Source organism: Hylaeus volcanicus, chromosome 1 (genome assembly GCF_026283585.1).
Source record: "Hylaeus volcanicus isolate JK05 chromosome 1, UHH_iyHylVolc1.0_haploid, whole genome shotgun sequence".
NCBI classification, from domain to species: domain Eukaryota; kingdom Metazoa; phylum Arthropoda; class Insecta; order Hymenoptera; family Colletidae; genus Hylaeus; species Hylaeus volcanicus.
This window is the reverse complement of record NC_071976.1, coordinates 2,571,014-2,586,034: the sequence shown is the minus strand read 5'-3', so window position 1 is coordinate 2,586,034 and position 15,021 is coordinate 2,571,014. Positions and strand designations below refer to the sequence as shown.

At 43.5% G+C, this 15,021-nt stretch overlaps 1 protein-coding gene across 1 annotated transcript in view; it reads left to right on the top strand.

Moving 5' to 3' along the window:
* Positions 1-15,021, top strand: part of LOC128884952 (uncharacterized) — a 34,190-nt gene that overhangs the window by 2,686 nt on the left and 16,483 nt on the right. The window contains 3 exon segments of the mRNA XM_054138705.1: positions 6,061-6,176; positions 8,267-8,503; positions 10,226-10,377. Coding sequence (XP_053994680.1) covers positions 6,061-6,176; positions 8,267-8,503; positions 10,226-10,377 — 505 coding nt within the window.

The window sequence follows — 15,021 nt, the reverse complement described above, 5'->3', positions numbered from 1 at the left end:
CCATTTAAATTCAAGAAATGTCCTTGAGACGTTTTGTTCCCCACTTCCTTTTCGCGGTTTGGATTCAATTGTTTCCCCGGACCTGCTGTTGTTTCAACCCGTGGAGCTTTGTTCCATTGAAACTCGCCTACGACAATGCAAAAACACCCGCGTAACCTCAAAAAAAAACACTTCGCTTTAAAATGGTCACCGTTGGAGCGAGCACTCGACGTTTCAGCGACGAGGGGAAAAAAATGCGTCGTTTGCGATTCGAGGTTTTTTTTTTTTTCATTTCTCTCCGGCGGTATAGGGTCGGGATGACGCGCGAGGAAATTGGTTCCAACGATTTAAAGCCTGTTACTTCGACTTGAGTGACATGCCACGTTGTGGTCTAGGAAAGCGGGTGACGAAGATTTGCAAGCAATGCTCGATGGGGGATCCGTCGCCAACGCTGAGGCAGCTCCGAAGGTTAGTTGGGAGTGCACTTTAGAACTGTGTCAGAACAATTGTACATGACGGGGAAAATGTAAAAGGAAAGTGGGCTCCGCGCGGAGTATCAGAAAGTAATCGCTCGCTAAACAGCGGAGAAGGGTGGAAGATCGTTAACGAAAAAAAGAAAATGGAGCAGGATATCCAGGACTCGAGAAATCAATGGTCGGATCGTTGCTCGATATTTTTTATTTCATGTTCATTTAATGATGAACTTCATTCATCGTGTTCGGAACAAAAGCAGAGTGCTAATACGAAAACTTTCCATTATGGATCTATAAACAAGTGAATCCAAAAACATAACGGTAGAATTGAATGCCAATTGAAACCTAGAACGCCACACCGCGAACTCCAACACAAGCAGAAACGGTGAGTAATGGACAGACTCGTTAACCAAGTCGGATTCTATCGCGCGCGTACCTGACAAACTTCCAAAATTAATTTCCCCGAGAATGAAGCTTCCCACAGAAACAGTTTATTTCATGGTTTCGACTTAATTTTTCTCGAATAATTTGATAGTGATATAGCTTCCGGGAAGTCTATGGGAAATACGAAACTCTCGAATATTCGATGAACACAATCGAAATTGTCTCTCAGTTTTACTATTAATACAGAAACTATCTTCAGGGTTAAATCCAGCTTGAACGGTTAAATTACACTGCAACTCAATCAAAGATTGTAACGCGATGACGTCAGCACCGACTGCATTTACCTCAAATGGATTCATCGCCCAATCTGGAACATCCGTTCCTAGCACTACCGAAATTTCATATCGTTATCTAATTTTTTCAAATACATTTCAAACGTCGCACGTGCCTCGACGCGCACCTAAAAATCCAGGAGGCACTTTTGGAACTGGCTTTTTTCTCTCTGTTCATTCAAGCTCACATTCTAGTTTTTATTTGAAGCTTCAATATTTTGTATAGTTCATTCAGAGGTTGCTACGGGGATCGATTTTGCCCTCAATGCTTCCATAAAATTCGCTATGGATATTTTGTTTCAGTTTTCCACCCTCGAATTTAATTTCCTTTAATTCTCCGATATTAACCCTCTGCAAACAACGGATTTATGTCAACGCTTCAAGAATGCTATAAGAATTTACAATCAAGGGTAAAAAGACAGAATACACGTTTCCAACGTTAGACTATTTTATTTTGCGACGAGATGGCGCAGAGTGGAAAGGGTTAAAAATCCCAAAACTTTCTTTGGAAAGCCCTGTATTTCATCGTTCGATCATCCCGCGAACAATCATATTTCGCCGCCGTTATCGAGCGAGAATTCAATATTCCCCCTAATTTCGTCGAGATTCGTCTCCCGTGGAGACGCGCCGAACCGCGATCTGCATTTAAAGAGCGTTGCAATCGGACTTCTGCCAAATTGTATCGAAGTTTCCTGTGCCGCCGTTTCGAAGTAGATGTATGCATGTACCCGTCGACGAGTTTTCTAGACGTTCGGGTGATTCATAGGGCCGACGTTGGCTGGAAGATTGCGCAGGGAGGGTGAACCGGCGGTGTTGGGGTCGCGGGGCGGGGTAAGAAGGAAGACAAGGGAAAGCGGGTCGTTGCAGGATGCAATTACGGCCATTTAACGAAGTTTCGAGATTAGCCGCGGACGCGGAGTTGGGTGCTCGCGTTTCATTTAGTTTCGGAATCCATTATCCCTTCGCTTACCCCTCCGTGCAATCCTACCCCGCGTCTCTTCGTCCTCCTATAGGCGTCTTTGCCGCGGCGTGAATGTCACCCGATGGGGTTCAGCGACGGCTGAGACGAGACGAGCGAACCGACGCCAAGGGGCGAGGGGGTTCGACGCCAGTATATCAGAGGGGGTGAACTTTCGGCTTACTCCTTCCTACAGGGTACGCTTAATTACTCTAAGCCAAGACCAACCACCGAGGAGGGTCCGTCAGTTGGTTAGCCAACCAGTTCGCCTGGGACCACGATAGATATCCACGCTATCCCCTTCGACGCGCCCCTCTTTCTGATCGTTTGCACTTTTCTTTAATGTAACAGAAGATAATCAGCTGTTTCTTGGTACTTCCTGATGCTTTCACTCGTTCTGAATGGAAATGAAGAGCTTCCAAAAAAGGGGTGTCAAGTCTAAAAGGCTCTTGAAGACCCGTTTGTTCTGGGTGAGCTTGCACGTGGTGTACTCACTTTCTTTTCGCGAAGGAAATCTTCCAAAGATATCCCCCACTTATTGAGGAAAGCCGAGGATCGCGTGGAATCCTCGGTGCAATGGCGGCTGCGGGCCCTGTAGAATGTCGAAACGTGCTCGAGCTACTTTGGAAATTACTTGCTCGTCGATCGCGTTGCAAATCTCGCAGCCGGTGGCTACCATCGAGAGGAAAAAGTGGATCTATAGCGTGGAGTAAATAAAATTCGCGACACCCCTTTGTCCTCGGTCAAAACTTCATCGAGTGTGTGCGTTTACGGGGACAGAGGTCTCTAATATAATCTGCGATCTATTACATCACCGGGCGATCGACTTTTGATGTTCCCTGATGGAATTAAGCTCGGAAAGATAGCTTAAATCGATTACGCTGAACACGGATGGCCGCCTCCGCTAAAACGTTAATAATTATCTGAGCAGAGCACTTAGGGATGATTATCAACGATAACGGGGCAACGGACCAGGGGCTAAAGGCAAATCGTTATTCAAGTTCGGCTACGACGTCCGTTTTTGCGGACTGGCCGTGATGGTTTGGTCCAGAATGGCCAGAAGCGCGAGGGACCGTCAGGGAAAACTTCTCAGAGGTCTGGCTCCAGGAGTTAGATATAATTACGAGTTGCGGTAACGACCGTGTACCGCTAAGTTCGCCGTGTGTGCCAACTTTGGCCTCTCCAGGTCCACCAACCTCGAAAGTTTGTCATGTAAAACTGAAGATCGGACGATCGGAGCCCTTATTTTCGAATACACCAGATCGTTACAAGCTGAAGTAGAAGTTGAAACGAAGATTCGACTCTGTGGGACACTCGAAAGGGAGAAGAGGAATCGGGGTAGACGCAGGGCGTGGCATCTTGACGTTTGTTATGGCGTTTCGAACAAGATGCAGTTTTCGATTCAATGGAAGAAATACAACAATTAAATAGAATCTCAAAAACAACGAAACTGTAAGGATTGCACTTTTCAGGGCTTCAAAAATAATGAGAGCAATCGAGGGACGAAGACACTCTGCGCGTCTGCAAGGACTCCAAGTGCGAGTGGTTGAATGGTTCACTTTCGCAAGAGACAGTGGGCCTAGGTACGGTCCTGGTCACCCGATTCCATCGTTCGAGATGGCAGTATTGAATGGAAGTTCGGACGGTTCGACGAGAACGCGGATATTCGTTGCAATTTTGCTTGCGCATCTGAAATTCAATTTCCCAGCCAAAAGCTGCCGGGGAAGTTCCCATCGATGTAGCCGCAGACCGAAGAGAGAGAAGAATGGAGATTGACAACAGACGCACCGAGCGTTAAAACGTTTCCTTGAAAATATCCAATGGAACCGCGAACTTTCCTGACGCTTTAAGCCACCGTGAAAGCAGCTTTGCTTAGGTCGACGAGTGATTAAAGAGTCTGGAGGACACGGTGGATCGGGACCGTCCTACTATGAATTTTGACGCGACGCAGACGCCTGCGGCACAAGAAAAATTACTACGAAAGACATTGTACGCTCGAAAATAACGAACAGAATTCGGCGGAACTTGGTATCGAGTATTGCAGTGTTTATCGAACGTATAATTTAACTCCATTTTCCGTATTATCGGTAGTTTATATTCGGGAGTTGGTACTGTTGAATTAGATAACCTCGCAACCACTGTAGTTCTCAAACGTATAGATTATGCTATATTAGCAGTAAAGATCGGAGTCCCTAATCTTCGCGAGGAAACGAAGAGGAGCTTTAGTCGTAAAGGACATATTTGAATAGTTTGGCAACTGTTTCCTGGTAAAGGAACAATCTATGAATATACCATCTATCATCTCATTGAAAACACAAAAGATTTGGTAGCTAAAATGGTCACCCAAGATGAAACTGCGGCGAAACTTGAGCTTTCCGTCACGTCTTTCCCCAGACATTAGCGATCCGAGGTTTCAAACGCATTCCAAGACCGATGCGGCTTAAAGAAAAGTGCGCAGCAAAAAGGGGGTCGATCGATGCATGCGGCAAGTTCGCGAAAGTCGAAAATGAATCCTTGATATTTTTCATCGCGAAGTCGGTCGAATATACGTCGATAATCAATACGGGATGGCACGGTTAAAAGTTTATTGGCCGTTGTACAATATTTGTCAGCCGTCCAAATTTTCTGAGCCACGCCTTCCCTGTCGCGATCGCTGTTCCCATTCATCCGCGAATCGCGTCGAAACCATTCCACCGAGCACAAGAAAACCTCCGACTAACAATTTAACCATGTCTGGTCACCGGTTTCTTGGTTGCAACAATTTCATAATGAACTCATTTGTCATCTTCCGTTACAATTCCGCTCGAGAAAAGTTCGACGATGAATCAGAGAAAAGTTGTGACGTGATATTGACACATCCCGCGGTAGCCAGTTTGCTAACTTTTCCAATGCTGCGTACGTGATGAATTACTCGCGATTTTTTCCAACAACTCCAGTTCTTAGACAGATCTTTAAATTAAATAACAAGGCGGGATATAATTCAGGTTAAAAATGAAGTTCCTCTGTTTATGTAAATATAACAGTTTTATTGATTACGAGTCTCCAGACCTTTGATCTCGTACATCGGCGTCGAAGGCAGATTTACGGGCTTTAAGAGTACTCGGGGATTAAGTGAATGGTTCGTTTGAGAATGTCAAGTGAAAGTGTTTATAATTAATATGTTACATGTTCCATCTGCTTTGAAAGAAACAAGAAATTAAAATCCACGTGTTTATAACTGTTCAGTTACTCCTCAAGGTCCTACAACTCGATACATTTTAAAATACAGACACGTATCTCCACATTAAAATTTGTTTTTCATAATGCATTTGACAGAAACGAAGGTCTCTTGAAACTCCGCCGAACTCCAGGGTCCCAATTAGTCTAGCCCCGTCCCTGGCGCAAGCACAGGTAACTCGCAAGCACACACAGACACATTTTCACAGCCGCTCACCGGTTTTCATCTCTTCAACTCGTGTAAATTGTCTTCCAGGGCGGGTCTGGGTGCTCCCCCAAACGTCCGAAAGCTCATCCCGTTTTACATTAGTAACACTTTCGAAAAGCCTTTAGTACTCGCATTTATGGGTTCGCCGAAATTCAACCACCGCATCGAACTAACATTAGAGCCGAGTTTCGGGAGCTCGCGGGCAAGTTTGGCCGACAGATTAACGATTCCGTGGAATTCTTCGTGCGCTGAAGTAGCGTAAACTTTTATCTTCTCGCACGCAAGAAAGTTTAGCACCGCACGTGGCGTGGTTGCAGAAAAAGCTCTCCCTCGCGAGGAACTCTTGCATCTAATATATATATGTATGTATGTATGTATGTATATATATATGTATATACACACGTATATCCGAGTCTACGCTAATGCAAAACCCATAATTATCGCGACGAAGGGAACCCTAAAGTGATGTTCCATTAACCGCAAATGGTCCTCTCCGAATTTCTATTTCAGACTGGAACTCCGCGCTATTTATCATTCTGAACGGCACGAAGGAGGAGCACTTGAACATGCTGGACGGTGGTATTATTCAGCGATTACTTGAGGAAAAATGGAAGACCTTCGCGCGGGTAAGTGCGTCCACGTGACAATATTCTCGTCTGATTTCCGCCCAGGCATTTTTCAACAGCTTTAGCCGAACCACGTTAGGTTTCCCGACCTGAAAACGTAAGAGAGCCCATTTGGGTGCATAATCGACCTTGGGGGATTTTGAAACCAATTGGTTGATTGGCTGCTAAACGATTGATTAGTCGAATCCATAGGTTACTGCGTTGCGAACTGAGCGTATAGTAAATTGAATGATGGCTTATTATTTTCGACTAGAGCAACTCGCGTGGTACTCGTAAGTAATTTATTTAATATCAGTGACAGTGAGGTTTCAGGGTGAGAGCTAAATGATTTGAAAACTAGCAGCGATAGGAAAGCAGTAACGCTGACGTACAGAATTAAAACGAACATGCCAATTTAAATAAGGTGTTCCACGCGATTATGTTCTACTTCTTTTCGATAATACTATCGACGCCTCGCTTTAAGAAATAACTGGAACCAATGCGAACGCTCAGAAACGCCAAGTGCACGTCGAGAGCATTAATATTCGTCGTTCGACTATTTTGATCGTTCTTGAAACGCCAAGCGGTGACGCGGGCGCGTAATTATATTATAATTGGCAGATGTCAGCTGTCCCAGTTATTCGAGTACGCCGGGAGGTGGAAAGTTTTCGTGGCGCGTGTTTATCAATGCGCGTGCATTTCGAATTATTCCGGTGATTATTGAGTGACGTCGAGTAGACTTCGAGTAGACTTGGAGTGACATCGAGCGATTGTCATCGCGCACAATACTTGAATCCACGAGTGGCGGGGGGATATCCACCGACGACGAATAAACGAGCGATTTATTTCGATTTCGATTCACCGCGAAGCTTCCCGATAGTATTGGTAATCCGTGAATGATCTCAGGATGGTCGTCGATGTCGTGCGCTTGAATTGATTGGAATTATGGTCGCGCGACTCGATGACCAACTATCGAACGCGGTGTTTTCGAACAATAAACCAGGGCCTCGTTTAGAAATAATTTAGTGGAGGATTTTCCAAAACGGGGCTTCAGGATTTTTTGATGGAACGCGGATGGCACGGAATATTTACAATTTTTATTTTGGTACTCGAGCAAAAGGGAGTTTCAGTTATTTTTACTCGGACAAAAAACAGTAACGTGGTTCGATGGCAGAAGATTATAATAGCACAGTATCCATGACATATTCCGCTGCTAGTGCTAATTATGGTCACGTTTAAACCGCATACAAGCGTCAAATGACCAATTACGGTGCGATATTGCACACAGAGATTAGCATGGTTTTAGTATAATTAATCACGAAGCCCCATTTGACGGTAGCACATCATCAGGACTACTCTACGCATAGTTCGGAGTTCGAAGTTACGAAAACTTGCTTCAATTTTTACGGAAAATTTAACCAGCCTGTACATAAAATCGCAGTCAGTTTCGTTCGATTAGTTGCTTGTTCGCTACATTATCGATTTCAATCCACGGCATCGTGTAATCTATTTCTTTCGAAGCGGATACAGTAACGTATCGAAGCGAGCAAAATCCAGATAGAAAAGTTCATTACGTCCATGTAAAATGGCAATTTTTTCCCCTACTAACGCAACCGAATTACTTTCCGCTGTTCCTCGTGCGCTCGACAAAAAGGAGCACGATTTATAGACTTTTTCACGAGGGGTTATTGAAAAAATCTAATGTGTCCATGATTTGCAGACTTATAACAGCAAGTAGATAATACGGATCAGGGAGCTTCCAATAGAATATCATGCTCGTCCATGCGAATATGCGAAAGATGCACATAAAAGGATACGGCATGATTTCGATGAGAGACTTTTTTTGAAAGTAAAGGGGATTCAGTGAAATGAGAAATGTACGACATTAATGATAATTTTGTATTTTTATGTGCGTACAGGAGTTGGTAAAATAAATGTTTCCAACCCTTATGGTTAGACCTTGACCGAGCAACAATTTGCATTCTCATTGTAACGAATATATATCTAACGCGACGGTATAGGTTGTCCAACCCTCTGAAAAAAATTTCCCTTATCCTCCCACGCACGATTCCCAATTAATCACAACAGATTCCACCGATTCTCCCCGAAAGTTACAGTTCCTGAAGCGGCTGATAATCCTGGCGTTTCACCTGACCTCGCTGTCCCTGGCCGTGTACATGAGGCCTTCCGACATGAACACCGACCTCCTGAAATGGCCAGAGGAAATAACGGACGCGGCTCGCACGATATCGGAGTGCATCACCGTGATAGGCGTGCTGAGCTACATTCTGGTGCAACTAGGCGGCGAAATCATCAACATCGGTCTGCTGTCGTTCATGAAACAGTTGGTAAGCGTCTCTATTCCCTCAGCGTTTCGCTATTCCGATCGACCTGACCCGTGAAAGTTGCGATCGCGAAATGCCCCGTTGTTCCCGTGGCTCGTGATGCGCCGAGTGGAGCAATTTCGAATACTTCTTACCTGAGGTTGGACGGCTAGTGAACTGTAACGGGGGATCGAGAACGGTTACAGGGAAAACGAGGTCTCTCCGCGCAAAAACGCTGGTACTTCCAAATACAGGACGGATTTCTTTTCCTCGCGCGCGGCGTGGATGGTATTTTTCTCGGGAAAATTGTGGGACTTAACGTAAGTAGCATGGAAGGCAACGTCTTAAAACAAATTTTCACGGAACTTTTCACCGGGCCACGTTCGAACAGGATTTACTCGCACACTTCCGCCTTATTTTCGTACAAAGTGCTTCCCTTACGGTAATATCAGGAATCACGCTACACCCTGTATATACGGGCCGAGGTATAAATGGATTCAGCATACGAGGGCCGCGAAGGACCTAGTACCCATGGAAATTAATTTATTGCCTGCAACATCATAAACTGGGATACTTGGACAGTTGTACGCCACGTTTGCCTAACCGAGGGACCACCAACCCTCGTGGACTGATTTCCAAAAATCAGAACTCTGAAACCACCGAGTGAAGTTCTTAAAATTCTGCTGAAAATTATTCCCTTGTATTTTCTTCTCTATAAATTTCTATTTTTAACAATCTAGTCTCAATGATACCAAACGTTCTCGGTTGTCATCTTTATAGAAAAGAATAGAGATAAAGATCCCCATTAATATTAAGGGCACATTCTTCCGCCAGTTAGCGAGTCCACGACCCTGGAAGGCGACATTTAAGACATAGGACACGTTCGATCTACAGATCACGCAATTTTCCACCCACGATCGTTGTAACATTTTCGCAAATCCGGATATATCGACGGTAGGGTATTAGGAGGGTTAAGGGCTAACCAAAAGAATTAATCATAATATCACCAGCAGAGAAACGTTCTTTTCGTGGTGCTTTCTAAAGTTTGTAAACCACAGTCGTAAACAGTAAACAGAGACCGACGGAACCGCGGCCGCAGACAAGACACGAGAAACCCTTAAAGGGTTTTATTGTCCGCGAATTAATTTGTTCAGTAACGAGAGAATTGCTCGTAAATCACGGTACAAGTTGAGCATTCTCGTAAGTGAGAGAATGTATAATTCGTAATTACCCTCGTTCGGTCGATAGCGCAGACATCGGCTGTACGATATAGTAATTAGGACAACGTAATTTACGTGTATCGCGGCGTTATTAAGCGCGATTGCGTTCCAATCGTAACCGTGACGTGGTGCGATTAAAAAAGGTGTCGCCTGGAAGATCGTCGGGGATCGATCAAGCTAATTTCGTTCGCTAAACTTTGTTTCGTGAACAATTAGAAGAGTATCGAAGTTAGAAACTAATCCTATTTAAGGCTCGAGAGAGTATACTCTTCACGCTTCATTTTATTAGCCTTACAATTTTCTAATGATTTTCTTTTTAATATCGTAATATAATCGATATAAATTCTTGACAGAGGCGCCCCTCGTAGCAATAGAAAACTAAAATCTACTAAAATCTTAGACGTGTCCCACTGTGCGCCGTTGTGGCCCGAAATTCCATGGCGTATCGATTCCTCTGCGGGTGGTCGTAAAGCGTGCAAGAATACGTTGCTGCCTTTGACGTTTCACCTGCGCATTTACCTTTCAGAGCCACGAGCCCGCCAAGCTCATATTCTTGATTAGTAACCTGCTCATACTCGCGTGCATTCCGTGCCGTCTTGCTGGCGACAGGCACATGGAAGAGGCGATATTGGTGGTCGCTGTCCCCTGTTCGTGGTTTCTACTCATGTTCTTCGCTGGGTAAGTGATACGACTATTAAGCATTTCATATTATTGTTACTACTATCAACAGTATTATGTGTGCATTTTTAACTCTTTCAAAATGTGAATTACTTCGTATCATTCACTCGTTTAAATATATTTTGTTATACAATTCTGATTGCACACGAAAAAAGATTCGGCTAGATGTATTCCTAATTATTTATCGTGTCTTAGAAATGACGATAATGCCCAATTCTGACTGAACATGAAAAAAGATCCAGCGCGGATGTATTCCAAATAATATTCATTGTATCTTAGAACTCATAAATTTAGCCACGAGGTACCTGTTAAGTCGATAGCAGGAAAGTTGAGTTGGCCCGTCTGCTGCCTCAAACGTGTGGTATAACTTTTGATCTGTTTTTGATGTTCCACCGAGGACCATAAATTTCGCATAATGTTAGGCACATTAACGTGTGTCTCGTTTGAATATTATGCGAGCATATGTAGCGTGATGAGTGCGGGGGCCCAATGAGTGTACGTAATCGTTTCATTAGCCACGGGAGCGTTCATAAACAGAAATTAATTCTAGTATAACTTTGCGCGATGTTCCATTAATAGAATACGAATTACTCGTTCTATCAGATTCTGCTAATAATATAGGAGTTAACAGCAGAGCTGAATGAGCGCTTTATGCTTGAAAATTGTGTCTCTGTGTTGTAAACTTACGACAGAAATATTCATGAAAAATGATAAAAAAAATGCTTGATAAGTGTTATGCGCGTAGGTCATGCAACTGCGGTTGTTTTATCATTGAGATACACTTTATGAGTAATTATGATATTTTTATTAATGGAGGGTGATTAATCAGCTCTCGTTATATTCTACTCTTACGATATTTATTCGAGCAGTTCCGTTAATCGATGCAAATGTTTCCGTAAAAGCAGCTCAAGAAACCACCAGTGCCGAAAGGTTCTTTCAAGGGTTGTTGTTCGCGTGCATCGAAACGATCTCGATCGATCCTGTCCAGCCTATTGTTTATGTTAATGAAAAACGTGAGATCCTATATCCCTCCGCCAGTAATTTTCGCGGAAACACACCGAACGGAACACCCAGAAGAAAGACATTTATAATCGAGGGGGCGGGAGGCAGGCGCCAGCAGATTTCAAACCTCTTTTTAGGTGATTTACAGCGAGATAATGCCGGCTATTTCGCATTACCATATACGCCTCTCTTGGCAATCGTTTTTCCCCCAGGTCCTTTTCGTCGCGGGCACTTTCCTGCAGGTATTGCCGCAGAACTTTTCAGCTCCTCTCGTTTCTGTGCCCGGCGACGACTGCTTTCCGCCGTCTCCGCGATTTCATGGCAACGCCGACGAACCTCACTTTGACTCGTACGGCTTTAACGTCGCTTTGACGGAACATCTCCGCCTTCGGTCGAGGACGTGCTCTCACAAGGAAAAGGACACAACACACGCTGTCGGTGGCACTGATTCTTTTCCCTCGGATCGCGAGGAATTCACCTTTCCATGGTTATCTTCCTCTCTTTACCCTTCGTTTCGCCAGCGAGCGAAAACTATATACTCCGATGATCCGCGAACAGGGCGATCGATAATTACATCATCGCAGTATGTACGTAACGTTGTTTCATCTCTGCTGGTTGGTTCCACATACTCGAATGGCTGGGGAATGCGTTCCTTTAATTGAGCACAGTGTGGAAACGCGGAGAAAGCAAATAATGCTATGGTAGCAACCTGTCATAAAACAGACATTAAGTGGTGCCTTTCAACGTGGCACACCTTTGCTAAATAAACATGCAAAAAGAGATGTGTATTACTTAACTTCGCAGCTTGACATTTTCACTTCAACGTGAAATAGTGCACGGTAAAATTTACACGGAATTGTTTTCAGAAATCTGAACGACACAGCTCGTTGATAATAAATTAAACGAGTTAATTATCCGACCAAAACACCAATGAATCCCACGGAAATTTAGAATGATAACAAATGTAATGTTAATTGGTTCGAACGACCTATATTTCCTGAATCGAATCAGCTCGCGAAGCAACTATAATTCACCAACGCCCCGTATCGAACAAAAAGGTCCGCAATGCCAGAAGTGTAAATTTAATTCAGTACGACGCAGCCTGAAAGCAGTCGGGACATTATCCCTCCTGTACCGGGATGAAAACGGATTTTCTTTATTGGAGCAATGTAACGTAAAAGCGTCTGCATTCCAGGTCCGTAATTAGTGTCCATCAGGACGCCCTTTTGTCTTCCGCTTTCCCGTTTAAGTACACGTACAGGGCCGTAATTCCTCAAAGGCTTTCGAACACTCGGTACCAGATTTCTTGTCCTCCATAACTACTGCCGTTGACTTGGCAATAAGCCACCGTTGCGCCCGAGATTAATTTCGCACGAAATTTAACTGGAGATCGATGCAGCCGCTTTTAAACGCGACGCTCCCGGCTATCCCTGCGTACGACTAGTCTTTCGTTTGATGCCTTCTTCGTCGTCTTTAACGGTGTTTTGTGAACATCCATTGGTCCCAAAATTAATAAAATTAGTGGGCTAAGGAAACAAGCATTGGTTCTGTAGAGTAACGTACCTCTGTGAGTCCGAAAATTAATAAAATTAATAACTTTGATACAATAAACATTGATTCCATAGAGTAATATAGCTCTCCGAGTCCCAAAATTGAATCGAATTTCATAACTGAGCCCCTAGGTGTCTCCTTGAGCGCTTATTAAATACACAGTTGGCGTATTCGTTTAGATTCGTGCTCGCCAAATATATACATTAATTAAAAATACTCCCCTGCCGTTATGCATAGAATTCGATAACTGTTCCCGTGATTTTCCCCGCAGCATTTCGCCTAATAATTATAGAAATGGGAGCAAGTGCCAGCGCGCACGTTGCCTCGCACAGAGTAATTATCCGAAACTGATAATAGTTTCGTTAAATTTCAGGGATACTTAGGGTTCGAATATTCCACATTCGTCGGAACGAAAGCATCATGTCTGAAGTTCTAATTATGGGTACATGAAGCGAACATAATTGTGGCTCATCTACCTTCGAGATGGTAACCCACATAGTTCAGATTCACAATCCTAACGAGGTATAATCCGTAGAGAGGAGCACGGGCCAAGTATGAATCGAATGTATGCCATCCAAGAGGCTTACTCAGATTTGTCAGCTATACCTGGTTCGACACACGCTTTGCCATTGGCGAAAGACGAAACCGATTTCCACGTAACTCGATCAAATCGTGGCAAAGCCTAAGTACAATCGGCGTCGTACGATTCCCGCCATAGGGCCGACACGGCTCAATTTACAGCGCACGTCACCAATTCAATCTGAATTTAACTAAAATTCGATGCGTCGGGGCCATTTTCCAAGCGTTTCCCTTTAAATACTAATCCGTGATTTATTGCGGAATATTTTCGTTTGAAATTTCAAACTTCCTCGGTACGTTAATGAATTAATTATGAATTCATCTCAAATACATTTGCAATGCAAGAAAATAGACGCGAAACAAACCCACCAACACTCGATATCAAACGGCTCACTGTTGCCTTACGTTGTAGCCTCGCGTTTATAAAAAAACGTTTGAAGTTAATTCGCGAACTGTGGAGACGTACGCGTTGGAAAATGCGTGTGTAAAAAGTGGAGCACGTGAACAACACGTTGGACAAGTATCCGTATAAACTTTTCTAGTATATCTCGCGGTTAAAAATAAACCGAAAATGCTCTACAAACACGGTTTAAAGCGTACTTTGTTGAATAGTTGCAACAGAAACGCAGCTACACGGCAAACAGAATGTCAGCATTAATATAAATGCCATGGTTTGAATGGGAATGGACGCAGATGTACTAATTAGAGCCTATTTTTCACCTGGGACCATTGAAGGGAACTTTTACAAATGTTTTTAACGAACAAATCATCGGCGTTGCCGAAGGATACGCGGTACAGTACATTGTTTCAACGAATGAAAAATATGTATATTCTATTGTGCAGTCGTCGAAATGAATGGATACAATTGGTTGACTGTGAAAAGAAAAATGCATCGCACCCCTGATAAAAACGGAGGCGAAAGAAAATTTCAACAATTTTGAATCGAGCTCTGACACAAAATATATTATTCGATCGTTCAGAAATTTATTTCGTCCACAATTTTCTTGTCGATGATCCTATGACTACATGTATTTTTCTTAGGGGGTCGCGACATGATAAATGAAGACTATCGTGGGAAGACGGAGAGATGGTCAAAGATACTTATTTTCGTTTACCGAAAATAATGGTTTGAGCATAAAAGTTTCAATGTCTAAGAGGCTTTGAAACTCCGAAAGAAAGTAGAGAGGAATGAGCAGTCTCTGTTATTAAAGTTGCATTAAAAGACATTTAACGGTATGAAAGTTTCTGGAAGGGAAATAGATAAAAGCCTCTGTAAAACCAGCTAATGTTAAATTAATAATCAGGTGGACATTCTTCTTTCTCGTAGCATGTTAACAGCTATTAGAAGTTACGGGGATTAGTTAGAAAACTTTAATAAAATTAATCTCACGTCGATGGCGAGGCTCGATCGAAAGGCAACGCTTTGAAATGCAAAATTTTTCTTGCAACTTTTTAACGAGAGCCACTGTGAGCCACTGTAATAGTGCGTCTTGCCTGAGAGGTTATATGATG